Source organism: Schistocerca gregaria, chromosome 1 (genome assembly GCF_023897955.1).
Source record: "Schistocerca gregaria isolate iqSchGreg1 chromosome 1, iqSchGreg1.2, whole genome shotgun sequence".
In the NCBI taxonomy this organism is placed as follows: Eukaryota; Metazoa; Arthropoda; class Insecta; order Orthoptera; family Acrididae; genus Schistocerca; species Schistocerca gregaria.
The window spans coordinates 1,203,276,942-1,203,296,844 of NC_064920.1; the positions used below are offsets into that span (position 1 = coordinate 1,203,276,942).

At 39.4% G+C, this 19,903-nt stretch overlaps 1 protein-coding gene across 1 annotated transcript in view; it reads right to left on the reverse strand.

Annotated features, from left to right (window-relative positions):
* Nucleotides 1–13,959: 13,959 nt before the first annotated feature.
* LOC126284778 (EF-hand calcium-binding domain-containing protein 4B-like) overlaps nucleotides 13,960–19,903 on the reverse strand; it is a 625,649-nt gene continuing 619,705 nt past the window's right edge. The window contains exons 11-12 of the mRNA XM_049983942.1: nucleotides 16,202–16,334; nucleotides 13,960–14,505 (exon numbers count right to left, since the gene is read on the reverse strand). Coding sequence (XP_049839899.1) covers nucleotides 14,255–14,505; nucleotides 16,202–16,334 — 384 coding nt within the window. The 3' untranslated portion in view covers nucleotides 13,960–14,254. The remainder of the gene's footprint in view (nucleotides 14,506–16,201; nucleotides 16,335–19,903) is intronic.

A 19,903-nucleotide genomic window follows, 5' to 3' on the forward strand; every position in this document is an offset into this window, starting at 1 on the left:
ATGTAGGGTTTCGCAGGGATCGAATGAAGGGTAGAGCCACAGGTCGTAACACATCTGAAATTTAACGTCCACTGTTCAAAGTGCTGTCAATGGGAACAAGAGGTGACCGAGACGTGTAACCAATGGCACCTCATACCATCACGCCGAGTGACACGCCAGTATGGCGATAACGAATACACGCTTCCAATGTGCGTTCACCGCGATGTCACCAAACACGGATGCGACCATGCAAGTCATCTTCGTGGTGTAGCAATTTTAATGGCCAGTAGTGTAAAAAAATATCCGGTTCAGCTGCCAGTAATTTTCTTTAATTTATTCCACAACCGGTTTCGAAATTTACAGCTTCATCTTGAGGTGCTACCAAATAAATACGGAAAGATACATCTGTGTCCGCCACCAAATAATTATGGGAACATAAATGTGTGGTTGTCGGGCCAGTCAGTGATGGGGATCACACCCACGCCAAAGAAACGCATGGGAGTGTAGGGCGAGCCACCACAGCGTCCACCTCGTCTGCAAGAGACGGAGCACCGAAGTCCACGTCGTGCTGTCCAGGCGGGCACTGTGGTTGCTGGTCCTGTGCTCCCATGCATTTATCTGACCTGGGTGTGGTCCCTCACGAATCACTGGCCTCACTGCCACACATTTAAGTTCCCATAATTATTTGTTCGCACATTAAGATGAAGCTTTAGGTCGGGGCATAAATTAAAGCAATTTCCTGCCAACTGAAGTGGATTTCTATTGTTGGCGAGGCGTGTTTTTTTAAGTAAGTACCGTTTTGAAATATAAAAAGGACGTGCTAAGATACCTCAATAATTTTATTTTTACATGAAAGCCTGTACCTTACTCTACTTTTCTACATAATGTCCGTCAATGTTGAGGCACCTGACACAACGTTGTGCCAGTTTTTGAATACCCTCCTCATGGAAGTCTGCGGCCTGACTTGTTAATCACTGCATCACCACGGTTTTGACTTTATCATCGTCTTGAAGACGCTCACCGCCCAGGTGTTTCTTCAAGTGCAGGAACAGATGGTAGTCACTGGGCGCAAGATCGGGGCTGTACGGAGGAAGATCTGGAGTTTCCCATCGAAAAGATGTGATGAGATCTTTGGTCTGATTCGCCACATGCGGACGGGCATTGTCTTGCAGCAAAACGATGACCTTGCTCAATTCCCATGGACTGTTGCTTTGATTGTGCTGTGACGTAGGCCATCTATGTTTCATCGCCCGTAACAATTTGGCTTAAGAAATCATCACCGTCGGTGTGGTACCGCTCAAGGAAAGTCAATGCACTGTCTAAACGTTTGGTGTTGTGCACATCCGTCAACAGTTTCGGTACCAAACGTGCGCACAATTTTCGATAATTCAAGTGCTCGGTCACAATGCCATATAAAACACTACGAGAAACATTAGGAAAGTCATCCCGCAAGGAGGAAATAGTAAAGCGTCTGTTTTCTCTCACCTTATTGTCCACTTCCTGCACCAAACTTTCATTAACGACTGAAGGACGCCCACTCCGTTGCTCATCATGCATATTTGTGCGGCCATCTTGAAATGCTCTCACCCACTTTCTTACCATTTCATCACTTATAATGTTTTCTCCGTAAACCGCACAGATCTCACGATGAATATCGATGGCTTTTAGGCCTTTAGTACTACGAAATCTTTTAACAGCCCGTACTTCACAGTCGGCGGGACTCACGATTATCGGAGGCATCTTAAACACTCAGTACACAACGTAAAGAAGGAAGAATCAGACTGTAATGGCGTCAGTGCGTAGATTAAGGTACAGGCTTTCATGTAAAAATAAAATTATTGAGATATCTTAGCAAGTCCTTTTTAAATTTCAAACTGGTACTTACTTAAAAAAACACGCCTCGTAAATATTGATAGGAAATGTTGTGTTGACGTACAGCTGGTTTCTTGATAGCCACGGGACCGAAGACACCCCTGCCGAGGACGCAAGGGGTGGAGCAGTCACGTGCCTCTGGTTGAGATGTCGCGGGCAGTGTGTCCCCTCGGCGGGTCCGGACGTCGAGTCCTGGTGTTGCCAGCCTGTTCTGGTCCCAACATGTTCTGATCAGAGAGACAGTGCAAATAGGAGTAGCGATGTTCTCAGCCAGACCAGTGGTTTGCCACTGTACTCCGCATGGGGTGTAGCATTAGCAAAACTATTTCAGGGAGGCTCTCATGTAAAAGCGATTGAGATAACTATTGGGATGGACGGGCAGTAGCAGGTCTTTGCCCTGCCAAGGCCTACCGGTATCCATAACATCTACTTCAGAAGAAAGCAACTGGACCACCTTTCGGCCCTCAACAGTGCAGCGGCTATGAAGGAACAAACTGGTCATGTAAACGACATTCCGCCTCAAGATCACATGCAGGAAACTCACCGAAACGTTGCGACAGCACGATGCCACGACCCTCCCGATAACCTGAGAAGAATTTATCTACCTTCTTCATGGAAACCAACATGGGACCCGAAAAACTTTCATCGTGTCATACGAAACTGAATTCGCCGTAGTAAAAAATAGCACGTTATACACTGAAGTGCCAAGGAAACTGGTATAGTCAAATACAGAGATATGTAAACAGGCAGAATACGGCGCTACGGTCGGCAACGCCTATGTAAGACAACAAGCGTCTGTTGTAGTTGTTACATCGGTTACTGCTGCTACAATGGCAGGTTATCAGGATCTGAGTGACTTTGAACGTGGTGTTACAGCCGGAGCACGAGCGATGGAACACAGCATCTCCGAGGTAGTGATGAAGTGCGGATTTTCCCGTACGACCATTATCAGGAATCTTATAAAACATCAAATCTCCTACATCGCTCTGGCGAAAAAAGATCCTGCAAGAACGGGACCAACGACGACTGAAGAGAATCGTTCAACGTGACAGAAGTGCAACCCTTCCTCAAATTGCTGCAGATTTCAGTGCTGAACCATACACAAGAGTCAAGCGTGAGAATTATTCAACGAAATATCATCGATATCGGCTCTCGGAGCCGAAGCCCCCTCATGTACCCTTGATGACTGCACGACACAAAGCTTTACACCTTGCCTGGGCCCGTCAAAACTGACATTGGACTGTTGATCACTGGAAACATGTTACTGGCCAGATGAGTGTTGTTTCAAATTGTATAGAGCTAATGGGCTTGTACAGGTATGGAGACACCCTCATGAACCCATGACCCTGCATATCAGTGGGGGACTGTTGAAGCTGGTGGAGGCTCTATAATGGTGTGGGACGTGTGCAATAGGAGTGACATTGGACCCATGAAACATCTAGATACGACTCTGACAGGTGACACAAACATCAGAATCCTGTCTGATCACCTGCATCCATTCTTGCCCACTGTGCGTTTCGACGGACTTGGGCAATTTCAGCAGGACAATGCGACACCCCACACATCCAGAATTGCAACAGAATGGCTCCAGGAACTCTCTTCTGAGCTTAGACACATCCGCTGGTGACCAAACTCCCCAGACATTAACATTATTGAGCATGCCTTGCAACGTGGTGTTCAGAAGACATTTCCAGCCCCTCATACTCTCACGGATTTACGGACAGCCCTGCAGGATTCATGGTGTCAGTTCCCTCCAGCACTACTTCAGATATTAGTCGAGTCTATGCAACGCCGTGTTGCGGCACTTCTGCGTGCTCGCGGGTGCCGTCTGCATCTACATGATTACTCAGCTATTCACAATAAAGTGCCTGGCAGAGGGCTCAGTGAACCACCTTCAATCTGTCTCTCTACCATTCCACTCTCGAACGGCGCGTGGGGAAAACGAGCACTTAAACTTTTCGGTGCGAGCCCTGATTTCTCTTATTTTATCGTGATGATCATTTTTCCCTGAGTAGGTGGGTACCATCAGAATGTGTTCGCAATCAGAGGAGAAAGTGATTGAAATTTCATGAGAAGATCCCGTCGCAACGAAAAACGCCTTTTTTTCTAATGATTGCCACTCAAATTCACGTATCATGTGTGTGGAACTATCTCCCCTATTTCACGAAAATACAAAACGAGCAGCACTTTTTTGTACTTTGTCGATGTCATCCGTCAGTCCCACCTGATACGGATCCACACCGCACAGCAATACTCCAGAATAAGGCGGACAAGCGTGGTGTATGCAGTCTCTGTTGCTCCTTCTAAGTGTTCTGCCAATGAATCGCAGTCTTTGGTTTGCTCTACCCACAACATCATCTATGTGATCGTTCCAATTTAGGTTATTTATAATTTTAGTCCCTACGTATTTAGTTGATTTGTGTGACTTATCGCGTAATAGAAATTTAGTGCATTTGTTTTAGTACTGATGTGAGTAACTTAACTCTTTTCTTTCTTCAGGGTCAACTGCCACTTTTTGCACCATACAGTATCTTATCTAAATCATTTTGCAATTAATTTTGGTCATCTGATGACTTTACAAGACGGTAAATGACAGCATCATCTCAAAACAGTCTAATACGGCTACTAAGACTGGCCCCTATATCGTTAATATCCCCCACATGAACCATGGACCTTGCCGTTGGTGGGGAGGCTTGCGTGCCTCAATGATACAGACAGCCGTACCGTAGGTGCAACCACAGCGGAGGGGTACCTGTTGAGAGGCCAGACAAACGTGTGATTCCCGAAGAGGGGCACCAGCCTTTTCAGTAGTTGTAGGGGCAACAGTCTGGATGATTGGCTGATCTGGCTTTGTAACAATAACCAAAACGGCCTTGCTATGCTGGTACTGCGAACGGCTGAAAGCAAGTCCAAACTACAGCCCTAATTTTTCCCGAGGGCATGCATCTTTACTGTATGGTTAAATGATGATGGCTTCCTCTTGGGTGAAATATTCCGGACATAAAATAGTCCCGCATTCGGATCTCCGGGAGGGGACTACTCAGGAGAAAGCAAACTGACGTTCTACGGGTCGGAGCGGGAATGTCAGATCCCTTAATCGGGCAGGTAGGTTAGAAAATTTAAAAAGGGAAATGGATATGTAAAACTTAGATATAGTGGGAATTAGTAAAGTTCGGTGGCAGGAGGAACAAGACTTCTGGTAAGGTGAATACAGGGTTATAAACACAAAATCAACAAGGGGTAATGCACGAGTAGGTTTAATGATGAATAGGAAAATAGGAATGCAGGTAAGCTACTACAAACAGCATAGTGAACGCATTTTTGTGGCCACGATAGACACGAAGCCCACGCCTACAACAGTAGTACAAGTTTATATGCCGACTAGCTCAGCAGATGACGAAGAGATTGATGAAATGTATGATGAGATAAAAGCAATTATTCAGATAGTGAAGGGAGACGAAAATTTAGTAGTCATGGGTGACTGGAATTCGATAATAGGAAAAGGAATGGTGGTAAGGAATGAAAGAGGAAGCCGCCTAGTAGAATTTTGCACAGAGCACAACTTAATCATAGCTAACACTTGGTTTAAGAATCATGAAAGAAGGTTGTATACGTGGAAGAACCCTGGAGATACTAAAAGGTATCAGATAGATTATATAATGGTAAGACAGAGATTTAGGAACCAGGTTTTGAATTGTAAGACATTTCCAGGGGCAAATGTGGACTTTGACCACAATCTATTAGTTATGAACTGTTGATTAAAACTGAAGAAACTGTAAAAAGGTGGGAATTTAAGGAGATGAGACCTGGATAAACTGATAGAACCAGAATTTGTAGAAAGTTTCATAGAGAGTATCAGGGAACGATTGAGAAGAATGGGGGAAAGAAATACAGTAGAAGAAGAATGGGTAGCTTTGAGAGATGAAATAGTGAAGGCAGCAGAGGATCAAGTAGGTAAAAGGACGAGGGCTAGTAGAAATCCTTGTGTAACAGAAGAGAGACAATACAAAAATGCAGTAAATGAAGCAGGTAAAAAGGAATACAAACGTCTCCAAAATAAGATCGACAGGAAGTGCAAAACGTCTAAGCAGGGATGGCTAGAGGACAAATGTAAGGATGTAGAAGCTTATCTCACTAGGGGTAAGACAGATACAGCCTACAGGAAAATTAAAGAGACCTTTGGAGAAAAAAGGAACCACTTGCATGAATTCAAGAGCTTAGATGGAAACCCAGTTCTAAGTAAAGAAGGGAAAGCAGAAAGGTGGAAGGAGTATATAGAGGGTCTATACAAGGGCGATGTCGTTGAGGACAATATTATGGAAACGGAAGACGAGGTAGAAGAAGATGAAATGGGAGATATGATACTGCGTGAAGAGTTTGACACAGCACTGAAAGAACTAAGTCGAAATAAGGCCATGGGAATAGACAATATTCCATTAGAACTAGTGACAGCCTTGGGAGAGCCAGTCCTGACAAAACTCTACCATCTGGTTAGCAAGATGTATGAGACAGGTGAAATACCCTCAGACTTCAAGAAGAATATAATACTTCCAATTCCAAAGAAAGCAGGGGTTAACAGATGTGAAAATTACCGAATTATCAGTTTAATAAGCCACGGCTGCAAAACACTAATACAAATTCTTTACAGATCAATGGAAAAACTGGTAGAAGCCGACCTCGGGGAAGATCAATTTGGATTCCATAGAAATGTTGGTACACATGATGCAATACTGATCCTACGACTTATCTTAGAAGAAAGATTAAGGAAAGGCAAGCCTACGTTTCTAGCATTTGTAGACTTAGAAAAAGCTTTTGACAATGTTGACTGGAATACTCTATTAAAAAATTCTGAAGGTGGCAGGGGTAAATACAGGGAGCGAAAGGCCATTTACAATTTGTACAGAACATCAACAAGAGCGAAACGAAGATAATGGAATGTAGTCGAATTAAATCGGGTGATGCTGAGGGTATTAGATTAGGAAATGAGAGGCTTAAAGTAGTAAATGAGTTTTTCTATTTGTTGAGCAAAATAACTGATGATGGTAGAAGTAGAGAGGATATAAAATGTAGACTGGCAATGGCAAGGAAAGCGTTTCTGAAGAAGAGAAATTTGTTAACATCGAGTATAGGTTTAAGTGTCAGGAAGTCGTTTCTGAAAGTATTTGTATGGAGTGTAGCCATGTATGGAAGTGAAACGTGGACGATAAATAGTTTAGACAAAAAGATAATAGAAGTTTTCGAAATATGGTGCTACAGAAGGATGCTGAAGTTTAGATGGGTAGATCACATAACTAATTTGATGAGGTAGTGAATGGAATTGGGGAGAAGAGAAATTTGTGGCGCAACTTGACTAGAAAAAGGGATCGGTTGGTAGGACATATTTTGAGGCATCAATGGATCACCAATTTAATATTGGAGGGCAGCGCAGAGGGTAAAAATCATAGAGGGGGTCTAAGAGATGAATACACTAAACAGATTCAGAAGGATGTAGGTTGCAGTAGGCACTGGGAGATGTAGAAGCTTGCACAGGTTAGAGTAGCATGGAGAGATGCATCAAACCAGTCTCTGGACTGAAGGCTGCAACAACATCGTTAATATAGATCATGAACAACATAAACTTACCTGGGGAATGTTCTTTTAAATTTGGCATGCTTTTTTCACTGCTTCAGCAACAGCGATCTGACTTTTTTTGTATACTATAGGGGATCATTGCCATCACTTATTAATTTATGTGATATATATCTCTCAATTGCTGTCGATACTGTTTCTTTGAAATCATTCCACAACTTTTCTACACTTACATGACCACATCGTGAGGTGAGAAGACTGTCTCTTCAAACAGCATTAAGAGCACGATACTAGGCAAGGTGTACCAGTTTCTTTGGCTCTTCAGTGTAGTTCGATGTGGATGGCACAGTGGTTAATTGTATTCTCAGAGTAGGAAACATCACACCATTTCCCCGCATTGAGGAAACCATCAAAATCAAGATAGCTGAATGGGGATTAATACCACGAACCTCACAAATATAAGACCACTGTCTTAAAACTTGTTTGGTTTATCCCTAGCCTATGCTGCTGTTTTGTATATACACTTTTCTGTAAACAAGTTGTTTCCACAACTTATAAGAGTAGTGCTACACTGTTCTTTCATCACTAGTCACTGCTCACACTACACACACTATACACATATTTTCAGTTGTCATCAGATTCATGACAATATACATTTTCTCTACTGCAACTTCCCATTTTTGTACCTTAAAAATGAGTTGGTAATCCTCCAAAATCAGCGAGATGTTGATTTGAGAAGGAAAACAAATTGTTAGTGATATCCACTTTAGAAACTGGATGAAACATTTTACAAACAAAATAAAAACATTGCGGTATAAAAGTGTTCTGTGAAATGACTGATTTATTTTGTTATTATTTACTTGTCTCACATATTGTTAGCAAGCAGTTACCAGGCTTAATCATAATTATCCCCTCCAAAAACATCTGGCAGTGATCATCAAACTTACTTATAGTGTCTGTCTTTTCTTACATGTTCAATCGTCAATGTGACACATTTTTCCCATTGACAGATGACTTGGCTGACATCTTACTTATGGAGGTCTGCATTTTCTCTCTTCCACTTGCAAAACTGCCTCTTTGTCATTCTGCATGCTACATTTAGATTTATTCATCCGAGGAAAGGCGAATGAGTCACTAGGTGCCTTGTTGGAAGAATGTGGTGGTGAGGAAAGCTTTGTTAGGCCAAAGTAGCTGAATGTGTGCAGAAAGAGTTAGAGTGTTGTAATAGAACAAGAGAACCATCAGACTACTTCCCGAAATGCTTCGTCTAGACAGCCACCCATGACCTCATCAGTAGAGTTTGGTAATATGATTCTATAACAGTTGACTCTTAAGACAAAATCTCCTAACACTCCTGCCTCCCCCCTTCCCAACAAAAATAAATATAAAATAGAAACAAAACAGTCAGCCTCAAAATTCCAACACAGTGTCTTCACCTTTGTTAAAGGTAGTGAACTCACAAGTTTCCACAACTTGCTTTCTCCTTTGAATCTAGACCATTTGATTAACTCAGGACTAAAACATAGGGATTCAATGGGTAACGAAGCTACCTGGATTGTCTGGATACGGCTGCTACATTCTTCTGCTGCCTTTGTTCAACAGCCTATTTGAATGGATCCAAGCAGGCTTGGAACCCAGAATGCAGATAACTTTGTCATGCACAAAATGTTGTCAAAGAGCTGAAAACTAATCCATACTGAGTTTCACTTTTTCAACTGTTGCCTTGATTATGATATGCTGGACTAGGAGCACAAACCTCAATTCTCTTGTGATTTCTGGTTCTTTACTGCCAGATGGTCAGTCATTTCATCCATCATTGTTCAGAAGCATCTGTGCCACCTAGAACCTGTGTTATCCAATGGAACACTACAGCCACATACAGCATGGTATTGGTCTCCCTTAAATTCAGAAAAAAGAATTATCTTACAATACACCACTCTGATTTTTCCATAATGGATATTAAGTTGTGCTTGTTGAAAATCAGTATTAAAATGTAACTCAACCACCATTCACAATGCAAAAAGACTAAAAAGTGTGAATTTCAAAAAGGCAACCCTACAAGATTCGAAATTTGTTCTTGAACATAACTACGTATTTCTGTTTTAATGGTACATGTTGGATTGGCTATGTGCTCTGGCGTCTATCCTTCATTAATGCCCATAATCCTATTGATAAAATCCCTTCCTATAAGCACAATATGGACAATAATTGCTTTCGATAAATCAGGGGAATGGAAAGTTATAGAAATTTTAAATAAATGTAATGGTTTACACAACAAAGTTGAATTTCACCATCGAACAAGAAAATAATGGCAAACTGCTACTCCTGGACCTAAATGTCATGAAGGTAATAGACATGCCTCTAAAGTGTACTGGAAGTCGACATTAATGAATATTTTGATACATACTAACTCCTCTCATCCAAATGGACAAAAACTATCCACTGTTCACTGTGTAGTCGAGAGAGCATTTTAAAGTACTGATTAGCAAACAGGACACAATGACTGATCTGAATATTAGAAGACTTCTTGGTGTAACTAACTGATATCATGAAAACAAAGTGAATAAATTACTTGGTAAGAAACAGCACAAAAAATGTAAATGGGAAAGCCACACAGAATATTAAGAGTGTCACAATCTGTTTTAGCTCAAAATTAGCTAACATCTTTAAGCTGTTTACAGCTTAAATCCCTTTTAAAACTACCAACATGTGATGATGTAAATTAAGGAATAATTTAAAACATGATGCTGATAAATATGATAATGATGCCATGTGCTAAATTCAGTGTAACAGTTGCAACTACATTAGTAGAGTGGTGGGACCTTTAAAGAAAGTTGATCTCCAAGGAACATAGTGACACTTTGGCCTAATAATTTCAAAAAATTGACCATAGCCATGCACATCCATGAAAGTAGCAACTCTTTTTTGAGATTTGAAGAAGCCCTCATAATATAATATAATATATAGGATAACAGTAAAAACTGGGTCTACTGAAATAGTTACAAATTATTATGCATATTGTAAATAATGAAACTACATTATACCAACAAATTACAAGACATGCAAACAATTGTTTCTTACATTTTTGTAGATCTGCAATAATATCAGTGTGTGGTTACCTATTTTACTGGAAGTAATACTGATGTCATTCAGTGTATGACAAATTTTTAACTCCCAATCATATCCATAAGGGTGTGCATTATTGTTCATCATTGGTGAGTGTGTCTTTGATTTCTAAATAATGCATGCAAATCACTTAGTTGCACTACATAAACTGTCTGATCAAAAGTATCTGGACACCCCTATGTAATGCAGATTTGACCACTAGATGCCATTGAGAGGCAGACCTGCCACAATAAAAAAAGTCAGAGTGCATTTTGTTGTCAGCAGAGAAGCTGTAACAGCAGATTGGGTGAGTCAGGATTCTTCAGGGACTTCAGGCATTGACTGATCATTGGATTTCACCTGAGTAGCAAATTCAGTAAAGAAATTTCAGGCATGCTTCATGTACTGATGGACAAGGACCCTGGAGTATTGCAGAAAGTGATTCTAAAAAATCACATGAAATGAGTGGTAGGAACCACCCACGAGTTCCAAAGTACCACCCACAGTCCCACTAGCATTATGACTGCATGTAGGCAGTCACAAAGAATGAGGCACAGTGGCTCAGCAACTCTTCATAAGTCACACACTTCTACAACCAATGCTAAGTGAAACTCGAGATGGTGTAAAGTGCGACACCACTGGACAGTGGATGACAGGAAATGGGTAATGATTCCTGGTATACACTGTGGCATGTCAACAGAACCAGCCTGCCTCATTCCCAATCTAGACACGATGAACATCACTGGGATTAGTTAGAATGTCAACTTGATTACAGTCTGCATCATCCAACAGTTACCTTCTGGCTGCCTGGAGACCCAACCTGAACCCTATGGAACACCTATGGGATTATTGAGAATGTCGACTTTGCTCCAGGTTGCAGTGTCCAACATAAATACCTTCTCTGGTTTCTACCTGAGGAAGGAAGGGCTGCCATTTCTCAATAGACATTCAGACACCTCACTTAAACTATCTGCAGCAGTGTTCAAGCCATGATTGAGCCAAAAGGTGGACACATCCTTTATTAACATCCACTAACAGATGTCCAAATACTTTTAATCAGGTAGTATATTTGTTTGTATTCAGGTGTGCCTTTACTCTACATACATGGACAGTGCATGCAGAAAGCCTTTGGTGTGACATTGCCCATATTTATAGACTGCATATGCTTATTCATTTTAGTTTATTTTACTATCTTGACAGATAATGTTGCAACACATTTAACGAAGACATTTTTGCACTGTAAGTTATCTACAGTTCTTAATATTTTTTTTTTTATTTTTAGCAGGTTTATAAGATTCTTGTACAATGATTCTGATGATGAAGGTTTCACTTTTGGAATACATCATTTTAGTGGTTTTTCATTGTGAACATTGATTGAGAGGGCATTTTTACCCTAATACTCCATTTCATCAATGGACTGTGTGATTTTATTTTTGTTTCAGTATCATCATGTTGTGGTATAGTGGTGCGGAGATTGCACTGTGTACCATGACTGCAGACATGTGCCTGGAAACAAATGGAAGATCTATTAGTCATCTTGTGAGTATTGTAATTCTTCTTCTTTCGATGCTTTCTAAAAGAAATGCTTCACTAATTTTTGTGCTGTCTTCAGTGACTTTATTTGACTATTTTCTTTCACACATGAAGCTATTGGTTGTTTATGGTCGTAGCTTTAGGTCTACTACACAATTTACAGCTTGTCCATTTGTTTATGTTCTTGTGCTTTTTTTCTTTATTTGTCTCCAGGTAAGAAGCTTGTGTTGTTTACTGTTGTAGTTACACTTTTTTTTAGGGTATTTTTGCCAAAAGCAACTATGCACATATACAGAAATAACTCCTAAAGTTAAAGATAAGATAAGAAATGACTTGTGTAGCTGGAAATAGTTACATTAATCACTTTTTGTTAATTTCATTCTGTTAAACAACCAACACACAAAAATGCTTCCAGTCACTAGTGCATTTAAACACAGATATAAGTATGATACTTGGTTTCAAAATATATAGTGTGTCCCAGAAGGAATCGTCAGTGTCCAGGGATATGACAGGAACTGTCATTCAAAGCAAAAAAATCCAGTAAACACTGGCTCTAAAATGAAGAACTGAGAGCACTTCATAAACTTTGCTGCTGTGTCAAAACTAGAAAACATTGTCTCTCCCCCCTCCCCCTCCCCCCCCCCCTCCCTCCGTCGGAGGTTCAAGTCCTCCCCCAGACATGAGTGCGTGTATTGTGTGTTATCCATAGCATAAATTAGTTTTAATTAGAGTAAGTAGTGTGTAAGCTTAGGAACCAATGACCTCAACAGTTTGGTCCCATAAGACCTTACCACAAATTTTCAATTGCCTGGTTAACATGTTCTGTAAAATGCATACCATAAGAGCTAAGAGCACTAGTGTATCTTTTATTAGTGTGAAACATGTATCTACTACTTGTTTGTCTCTGTTACTGTGAATCAGACCTCTTGTACTGAACAAGTGCCCATAGTTCTTATGGTATGTATGTCATAGCCCACATTTACTAGACTTTTTTGCTTTGACTGACAGTTCCTGTCATATCCCTGGACATTGACTATTCCTCCTGAGACACACTGTATATTTCAATACCATGTATCATACTTATACCTTCTGTTAACCCTTTAACTACTATGGACTTGTTAATGCTTATGCCTTTGTACCTGTCCCTGTGTGTTCTGAATGTGTTTATGTGCGCCACCAATCCTTCCATCTGGTACTCTGATCGTGTCTACATGTAGACACATTCAGAGTACCAGGTAGAAGGAATGATAGCATGCATAAACATGTTCAGAGCACACAGGGACCGGCACAAAGGTGCGTGCGTTAACATGTCCAGAGCAGTTAAAGGGTTAAGTACATTAGTAACTGGAGGCATTTCTGTCTGTTAGCTTAAATGGTTCAAATGACTCTGAGCACTGTGGGACATAACATCTGAGGTCATCAGTCCCCTACACTTAGAACTACTTAAACCTAACTAACCTAAGGACATCACACACATCCATGGGAGAGGCAGGATTCGAACCTGCAACCATTGCAGCAGCGCGGTTCCAGACTGAAGCGCTTAGAACTGCTCAGCCACAATGGCCGGCTGTGTGCTAGTTACTTAACAAAAGTGATGAACATAACTGCATAAAACTACACAATATTTATTATATTTGACTTTAGGAATTATCTTTGTTGCTTCGAGTGAATCAGCACATGAAATATTTGGTAGCTATAAGTTATTTGATGTACTTTATTTAGATTCAGCAGGAAATATTGAATTTTGTACAGTAATTTGGTAACAGTTACTACAACAGTGAATAGTTCACAAATGTAAATGCCCAGTACCCTTGAATGGTTGACATTATATCCCAATTCACGTCTTAAGATTAAAGGTGATAGAGGTAAGATTGTGTTGCAAAGTTTGTAAACTACAACTCATTTCATTACATAACTGCAAATTATATTATTATCAATTATGACAAAATATTTATTCCAAAAATAGTTCTTACAAAGGTCATTAACAATGTTTTGATATTACAATAAGGCACACACACACAGGTCGGTGACTCATTATTGCTCTCCTACTTTACAGTGCCTTTTGTTTAAGGAGTTACATTTGTAACTGTAAGAAAATAAAGGCACCTTTACTTGGTTTGTATTTAATCTGAATTAAAGCATAGCATTTTATTGTACTTTCACAGCCCACAGTTAGCCACATAATAATGAGGTGCTTCTAAGAAGCTTCACATTTGTACTTCAGTATCAGCATTAGAATGTAAGCCACAATGACACATGTTGTGTATTTCACAATTGTACCCACACAGAAATATCTTATAATGAAAGGGATAAGCCAAAATTCGTGATAGGAGAAGGAAAACAGGTGTGATAGTTCACTTCCCCTGCTGAACACAGAGTAGCAGCTGCACACACAGTTGGTGGACAGCTTCGTACTGTCAGCATTCTCTGAGGATGGCCAAGGGCTGCCTGAAAATGATTACACTTTCATTTTTCTCTACAGACTTAGGTTTTGTACAAGAACACAGAATACATATCGTCTTAATCTTCGTTGATCGAATATGGAAGGGTCTCAACCCCAGGTTAAACAGATGGCTGTCAATGTGAAACATGGTTAAAAAAATAAATATTTATACTGGTGCATACAAATGAATGTACATATGTTTCAGCACAGCTGAATTTCAGAAAAAATGTAATTATCATATTGCATAGGAGATTACACGAGGCTAAATGAAAAACCTAACAATGATTAGTCTAACAACCCTACTTATAAACAACTGATCAGAAAACTAAAAGAATATAGGACCATAAAGAAAATTAAGACTTTCTGGAAGAAGTCAGGAAGACTTCAGGATGGGAAGGGGTATTGTAGGAGTAATTTGACACAGTGTTTAGCAATGGAAAGTAGACTGTTCACAAGAAATGAAACATTACTAGCATCTTGAAGTGGAATAGGATGTTGACGTCCTTACAAGAATGAGGCTGATGTGCAGAGGGAGTCGAAGAATCTCATCAGCGTCTATAAAATCCAAGCAGTAGCAATAAAATTGTAAGTCAAAGACTGGTACGTTCATGTTTAGAACAGTTCCAGCTTATCACCACAGTTGGTCAACTTATGCGAGAAAGACAATGAATGAAGGAAGCGAAGGGACAATTTGGAAGAGGAATGAAAAAACAAAAGGAAGAAAAGCAGATGACCTTTTCAAAGGAATGGATGGCAAAGACACATTGAATACAGTTTAAATATAAATGAAGCATAGTAGAAAGGTGAACAATAACTTGATCAAGATCAGAATTGGAAACAACACAGTACTAGAAGCAGGGAGGAAATCCTCCTACCTCAGAAGGCTGATTACACTTAATGGCTGAAGCAAAGAAGGCAGCAGAACCAGAATGGCACAGATGTATATAGCTGTCTTTAACGACAGAGCTCTACTGGTATGAGCAAATGATATGGAGCTTTTAGTGATACACAGTTTAGTTTAGTGTCATTGAAGAACTGGCTGGTACACAATAAAGATTCAACTTTCACCTGATCAACCATAAGAAGAAACCCAAAGCTACACAAACCTTCTGAAATGATTTTTTGTACAATTAAAAAAGAAAGTGGATATAGTAAAATATACTGTCAATATTGCAATCAGTTCTCATTCTGGCTACGGTCAACTTAACATGCATGTCATCACTTGGCATCTTTAATAGTGGTACGGAACTGTATTCTTCAGTGTTGAATAAAGCAAGCTCAATCACAAGTGATTTTGGTAATGAAAAGGACCAAATGAAGTATACACATTCCCTGAAATATCTATGAAGAAATTTAGGTGTGAGTGTGTCGGGATGGAGATTTTATCAACTGTTCACTTACACTCAAGGAATTTAAAGTGAAATCAGTGAGAAAAGAAAGAAATTATATTTTGGGGGAGGGGAGGGAGGAATGAAGAAAAGAAAGAAATCAATGGGAAGCCAAGACAGAAAACAATAAATCTATCACAGGTAATATACTGTCAAAATCATCAAGAAATGATAAGAACAGAAGAGAACAGAAAATAATATTCCACTGTCAAGGCATAGCCTTTAGATGAAGATGATGTTAATCACTCACATAACAGCGTTTAAGGAACAGAGCACATTTTCTGGCCTCTAGTGTTCGCAAACGTGTGATTACCTTTTTCTTTCAGAGAAAGAGCAATCTCATCCTGAAGGGATGTCGTGTTCACAGCGACTGTGTCAGCGACTGCTGAGGTGACTCTGCTTCCCTCAACTGAAGGCTCCTCTGGCTCAAATTTGTCACAAGGAAACTGCAACATGCACAGAAAATGTGTTCTATACCACCAGTTCTTAAGGTGCAACAAAAAGAACATGAAAAATTACAACAACGTTAGTGCCACAATTCATTTTTATTTCCCAAAAAAAACTGAAACAATCTTGTCAACAGAAAGGTAAAAGTAAAAGTAATTGGTGGCACAAGCCCATGACCAGGCTACTGGCCTTACAGTAGGTAGAGTACAGCTTTTCTTTGCCACAGCACTAAGAGGTTTTGGGTGGCAAACCCAGTGCCCCAGCTGCCTTTCAGCCCTGGGAAATACCTCTGGTACTCATTTGATAGCTGGCTCAATAGACTTGGGGCCATACTGGAAGGAATGGAATGACAAAAATCTTTGCCCCTATCAAGTTCTGAACACAGCACTACAACACCCAAAGAAACCACACAACAGAGTGGAATTACATCAATACATTCTTTCAGGCTTCACTGAAACTGTTCTTTAGCAGTAGCTAAATTCTTGTCACTGTTAGCAAGTTATTGAAAATATTGTTTCCCAGATCATGGACAAATTTTTGGGATGAAGCAAGTGACCTTTAATGTTTTCAGGGTTATTCACATTTCTCGTGTTGATTACATGAACTGGACTACTGATATGAAAACATGATATATTATTTATGACATGTTTCATTCACATCAAAATATATTTTGCAAAATTTCAGCAGCAATTTCCAGTTCTCTGAGCAATCCTCTGCAGGACATTCTTCAATTCACATCACAGACAGTTCATAGTATCCACCTCTGGAACAGGAAAACTGTAACCTGGCCCAGAAGTTGATCCAGCATGACATCATGGAATCAAATCAATCAAAATTTGCCAGAATTTTTTTCTCTCATGCATGTCTAACGACATCTGTATCGTAAATAAAGGTTTGTTTAGGGTTTTCAGCAGACCTCTAGATGCTTCTCCCATCTGTATTTATCAAGTTATAATCCCAACATAAACACTGCCAACCTCATTTGCCTGCTTGTCACAATGTCTTAGACATGTGGTAGACAGAAACCTCTCTCAGGTTTTGAATGGCATGTAGTATGTCTATTTTGAAGTTCTTGGACACAGAATTGGCTAGAATCCATGTAATGATGTCCATGAAACCTCATTAACAGTTATTTTTAGAACTATTAGTTATTTGCTTTTTATTGCAACATGCATATCATCTGTCAATAAAGCAGAACGAAGACTGACAGCTCAACATGGGGCAAATGACCTACTGACTTCAGTTGTCCTGTGTGCACAGTTATTCCTCTGACACCATAATATTAAACTTCACTTAAAAAGATCACATTAGTTATGCAGCCAAATGCATTTATTTATTCTTATAAGAATAACACCCTCATCAGCAAGCAGTGTGGATTTCAGACACAAGTGTCAATGGGACAGGATATTTTTAACTGAACAGATAATATGCTACAATCAGTACATCAGGGAGTATTATCGTAATGACTGATTTGTGATACGGGTAACACTTCAAGGTTCATGGGTTTTGCTATTTACATGACAGACAGCAATTGCATATACATCACGTAGCAACATGTAATCAAAATTTCAAGCAGTCAAATTAGTGCTATTTTTGGTCCTGTGCTCTTGTAATGTGTGCAAATGTTAAATGACACACATTGTTAGAGGGAATAATTCTTGTTGTGCTTGCCAAGGACACAATATAGGTACGAGAACTAGTAGTACATGCATTGTTAGAGGACATAATTCTTGTCCTGTTTGCCAAGGACACAATATAGGTGCAAGAAGTTGTACCAGTTCTCTCACAGCAAAGAGAGACAATGTCATATTTGAAAAGTCAACACTTGGTTGAAGGGAAAAGAATTCTCGCTGCAGGTTGACAATATTCAGGATATTAAATTCTGTAGTTCTCTATGAACATGTTGTAAATAGACTTCTTTTACAATGTAAATCACATAGGATTCTTTAGCAATGAAGTACAAGAAGCAGGAATTATTAAGTGGGAGTACGGTTAAAACTCAAATGTTATTAGAAACCCCACACTCTGTAATTAATGAGGCATCTTATTTAATCTCTGTTTGCTATAAACAGATTTTAAATAAAGAAACTAGTTTACTTTGGTTATTTCCATGCATTATTGAGCAGCAGAATAATTTTTTAAGGAAGTCAGTATACAAGAATACTTGTATCAGAATACAGAAGGGTGTTCTTAAGTTTTATAACTAGTGTTAATTCTACAACTGCAGATAATGTTAAAAGAATGAGTAGTATGCAACTGCTACACAAGACATACAGATATATAATAATGCCCTTTTCATCACTAGTATTTGTAGTTTATCAAAGAACAGTGAAAAGTTGTAGAAAAGTGGAACTGAAAACAGCCTCTACTGAGGCTCCCTATCAGAATCAAATGCACAGGTACACACACATTCAGTAACTCACAACAACATATTCCACATTTCATGGGTGATGCAGTGGAGTTTAAGAGTAAATTACAGAACTTTTCTGTATGTCAACTTCTGCAGCTCCATTGAAGAGCATCTTCACAGAAAACTATTAAAATGAATCCTCTAGGTTAGTTGACACACTTGTTCTGATGAACATGTGCTCCTAGAATGAAGCTTCCATGTCATACTTTTCTCTCAATTAACTTGCCCATAACCTGCTCCACATTGTTGTATTTCACTCTCATATTTGTTATAATCACTAAACACAATATAGGTAAATAGGTCAACTACAAAATTCTCAGAGTGACATTAACTATGTTTTTTCCCTCTGACATTTCTGTCAGCAAGTCAGAAATAAAAACACATGTCAAAGAATGATGAGCAACAAATCTATCCTGAATAGATGATCCATGGAGTGCCTTTGTCATTTTCATCATTTGTGTTTTCAAGCATTGCTCCTAAATGGCTTATGTAATGCTTCCTTTTATAGATTTCTCCAGTGCACAAATACATGTGGAGAAAATACGTTGGCTGCAATTTTAAATTTTCTCACATTTATCACATATGTCAGCAAAAAAATCAATATTATTGCTTACTGTGTCATACACGTTCAAGAAATCAGATGCTACCAGTGAAATGAACCGTTTGTATCTTTACTGTTGATGTAGTCTTAGAATGTATGTTTTAAATGCAAGAATATTAGCAGGAGATGTGTAGAAATAAATGCATTATATGTGGATGAACATGGAGGAACTGAGTAATAAAGCTACTCACAAAATCTTAGTCAATTACATTCAATTAAATTTTTAACTAAACAGTAGTTTACGTAGTTTTTAAATTGGACAGTAGTTCATCTGTATGTTATCATTGGGAGTATATATAAGCATAAAAGTGAAAACTGATAACGAAAAGATAATTTCCCTCATATGATTGATGGGAGGGGTACAGAAAAGACCATTCATGTTATTAGACCCAATGTATCACACACAAATGTATATCTACGTCATTACTCTGCTATTCACAATAAAATGCTTGGCAGAGTGTTCAATGAACTACCTACAAGCTGTCTCTCTACCGTTCCACTCTAGAACGACACGCAGGAAAAACGAGCACTTAAATTATTTTGTGTGAGCCCTTATT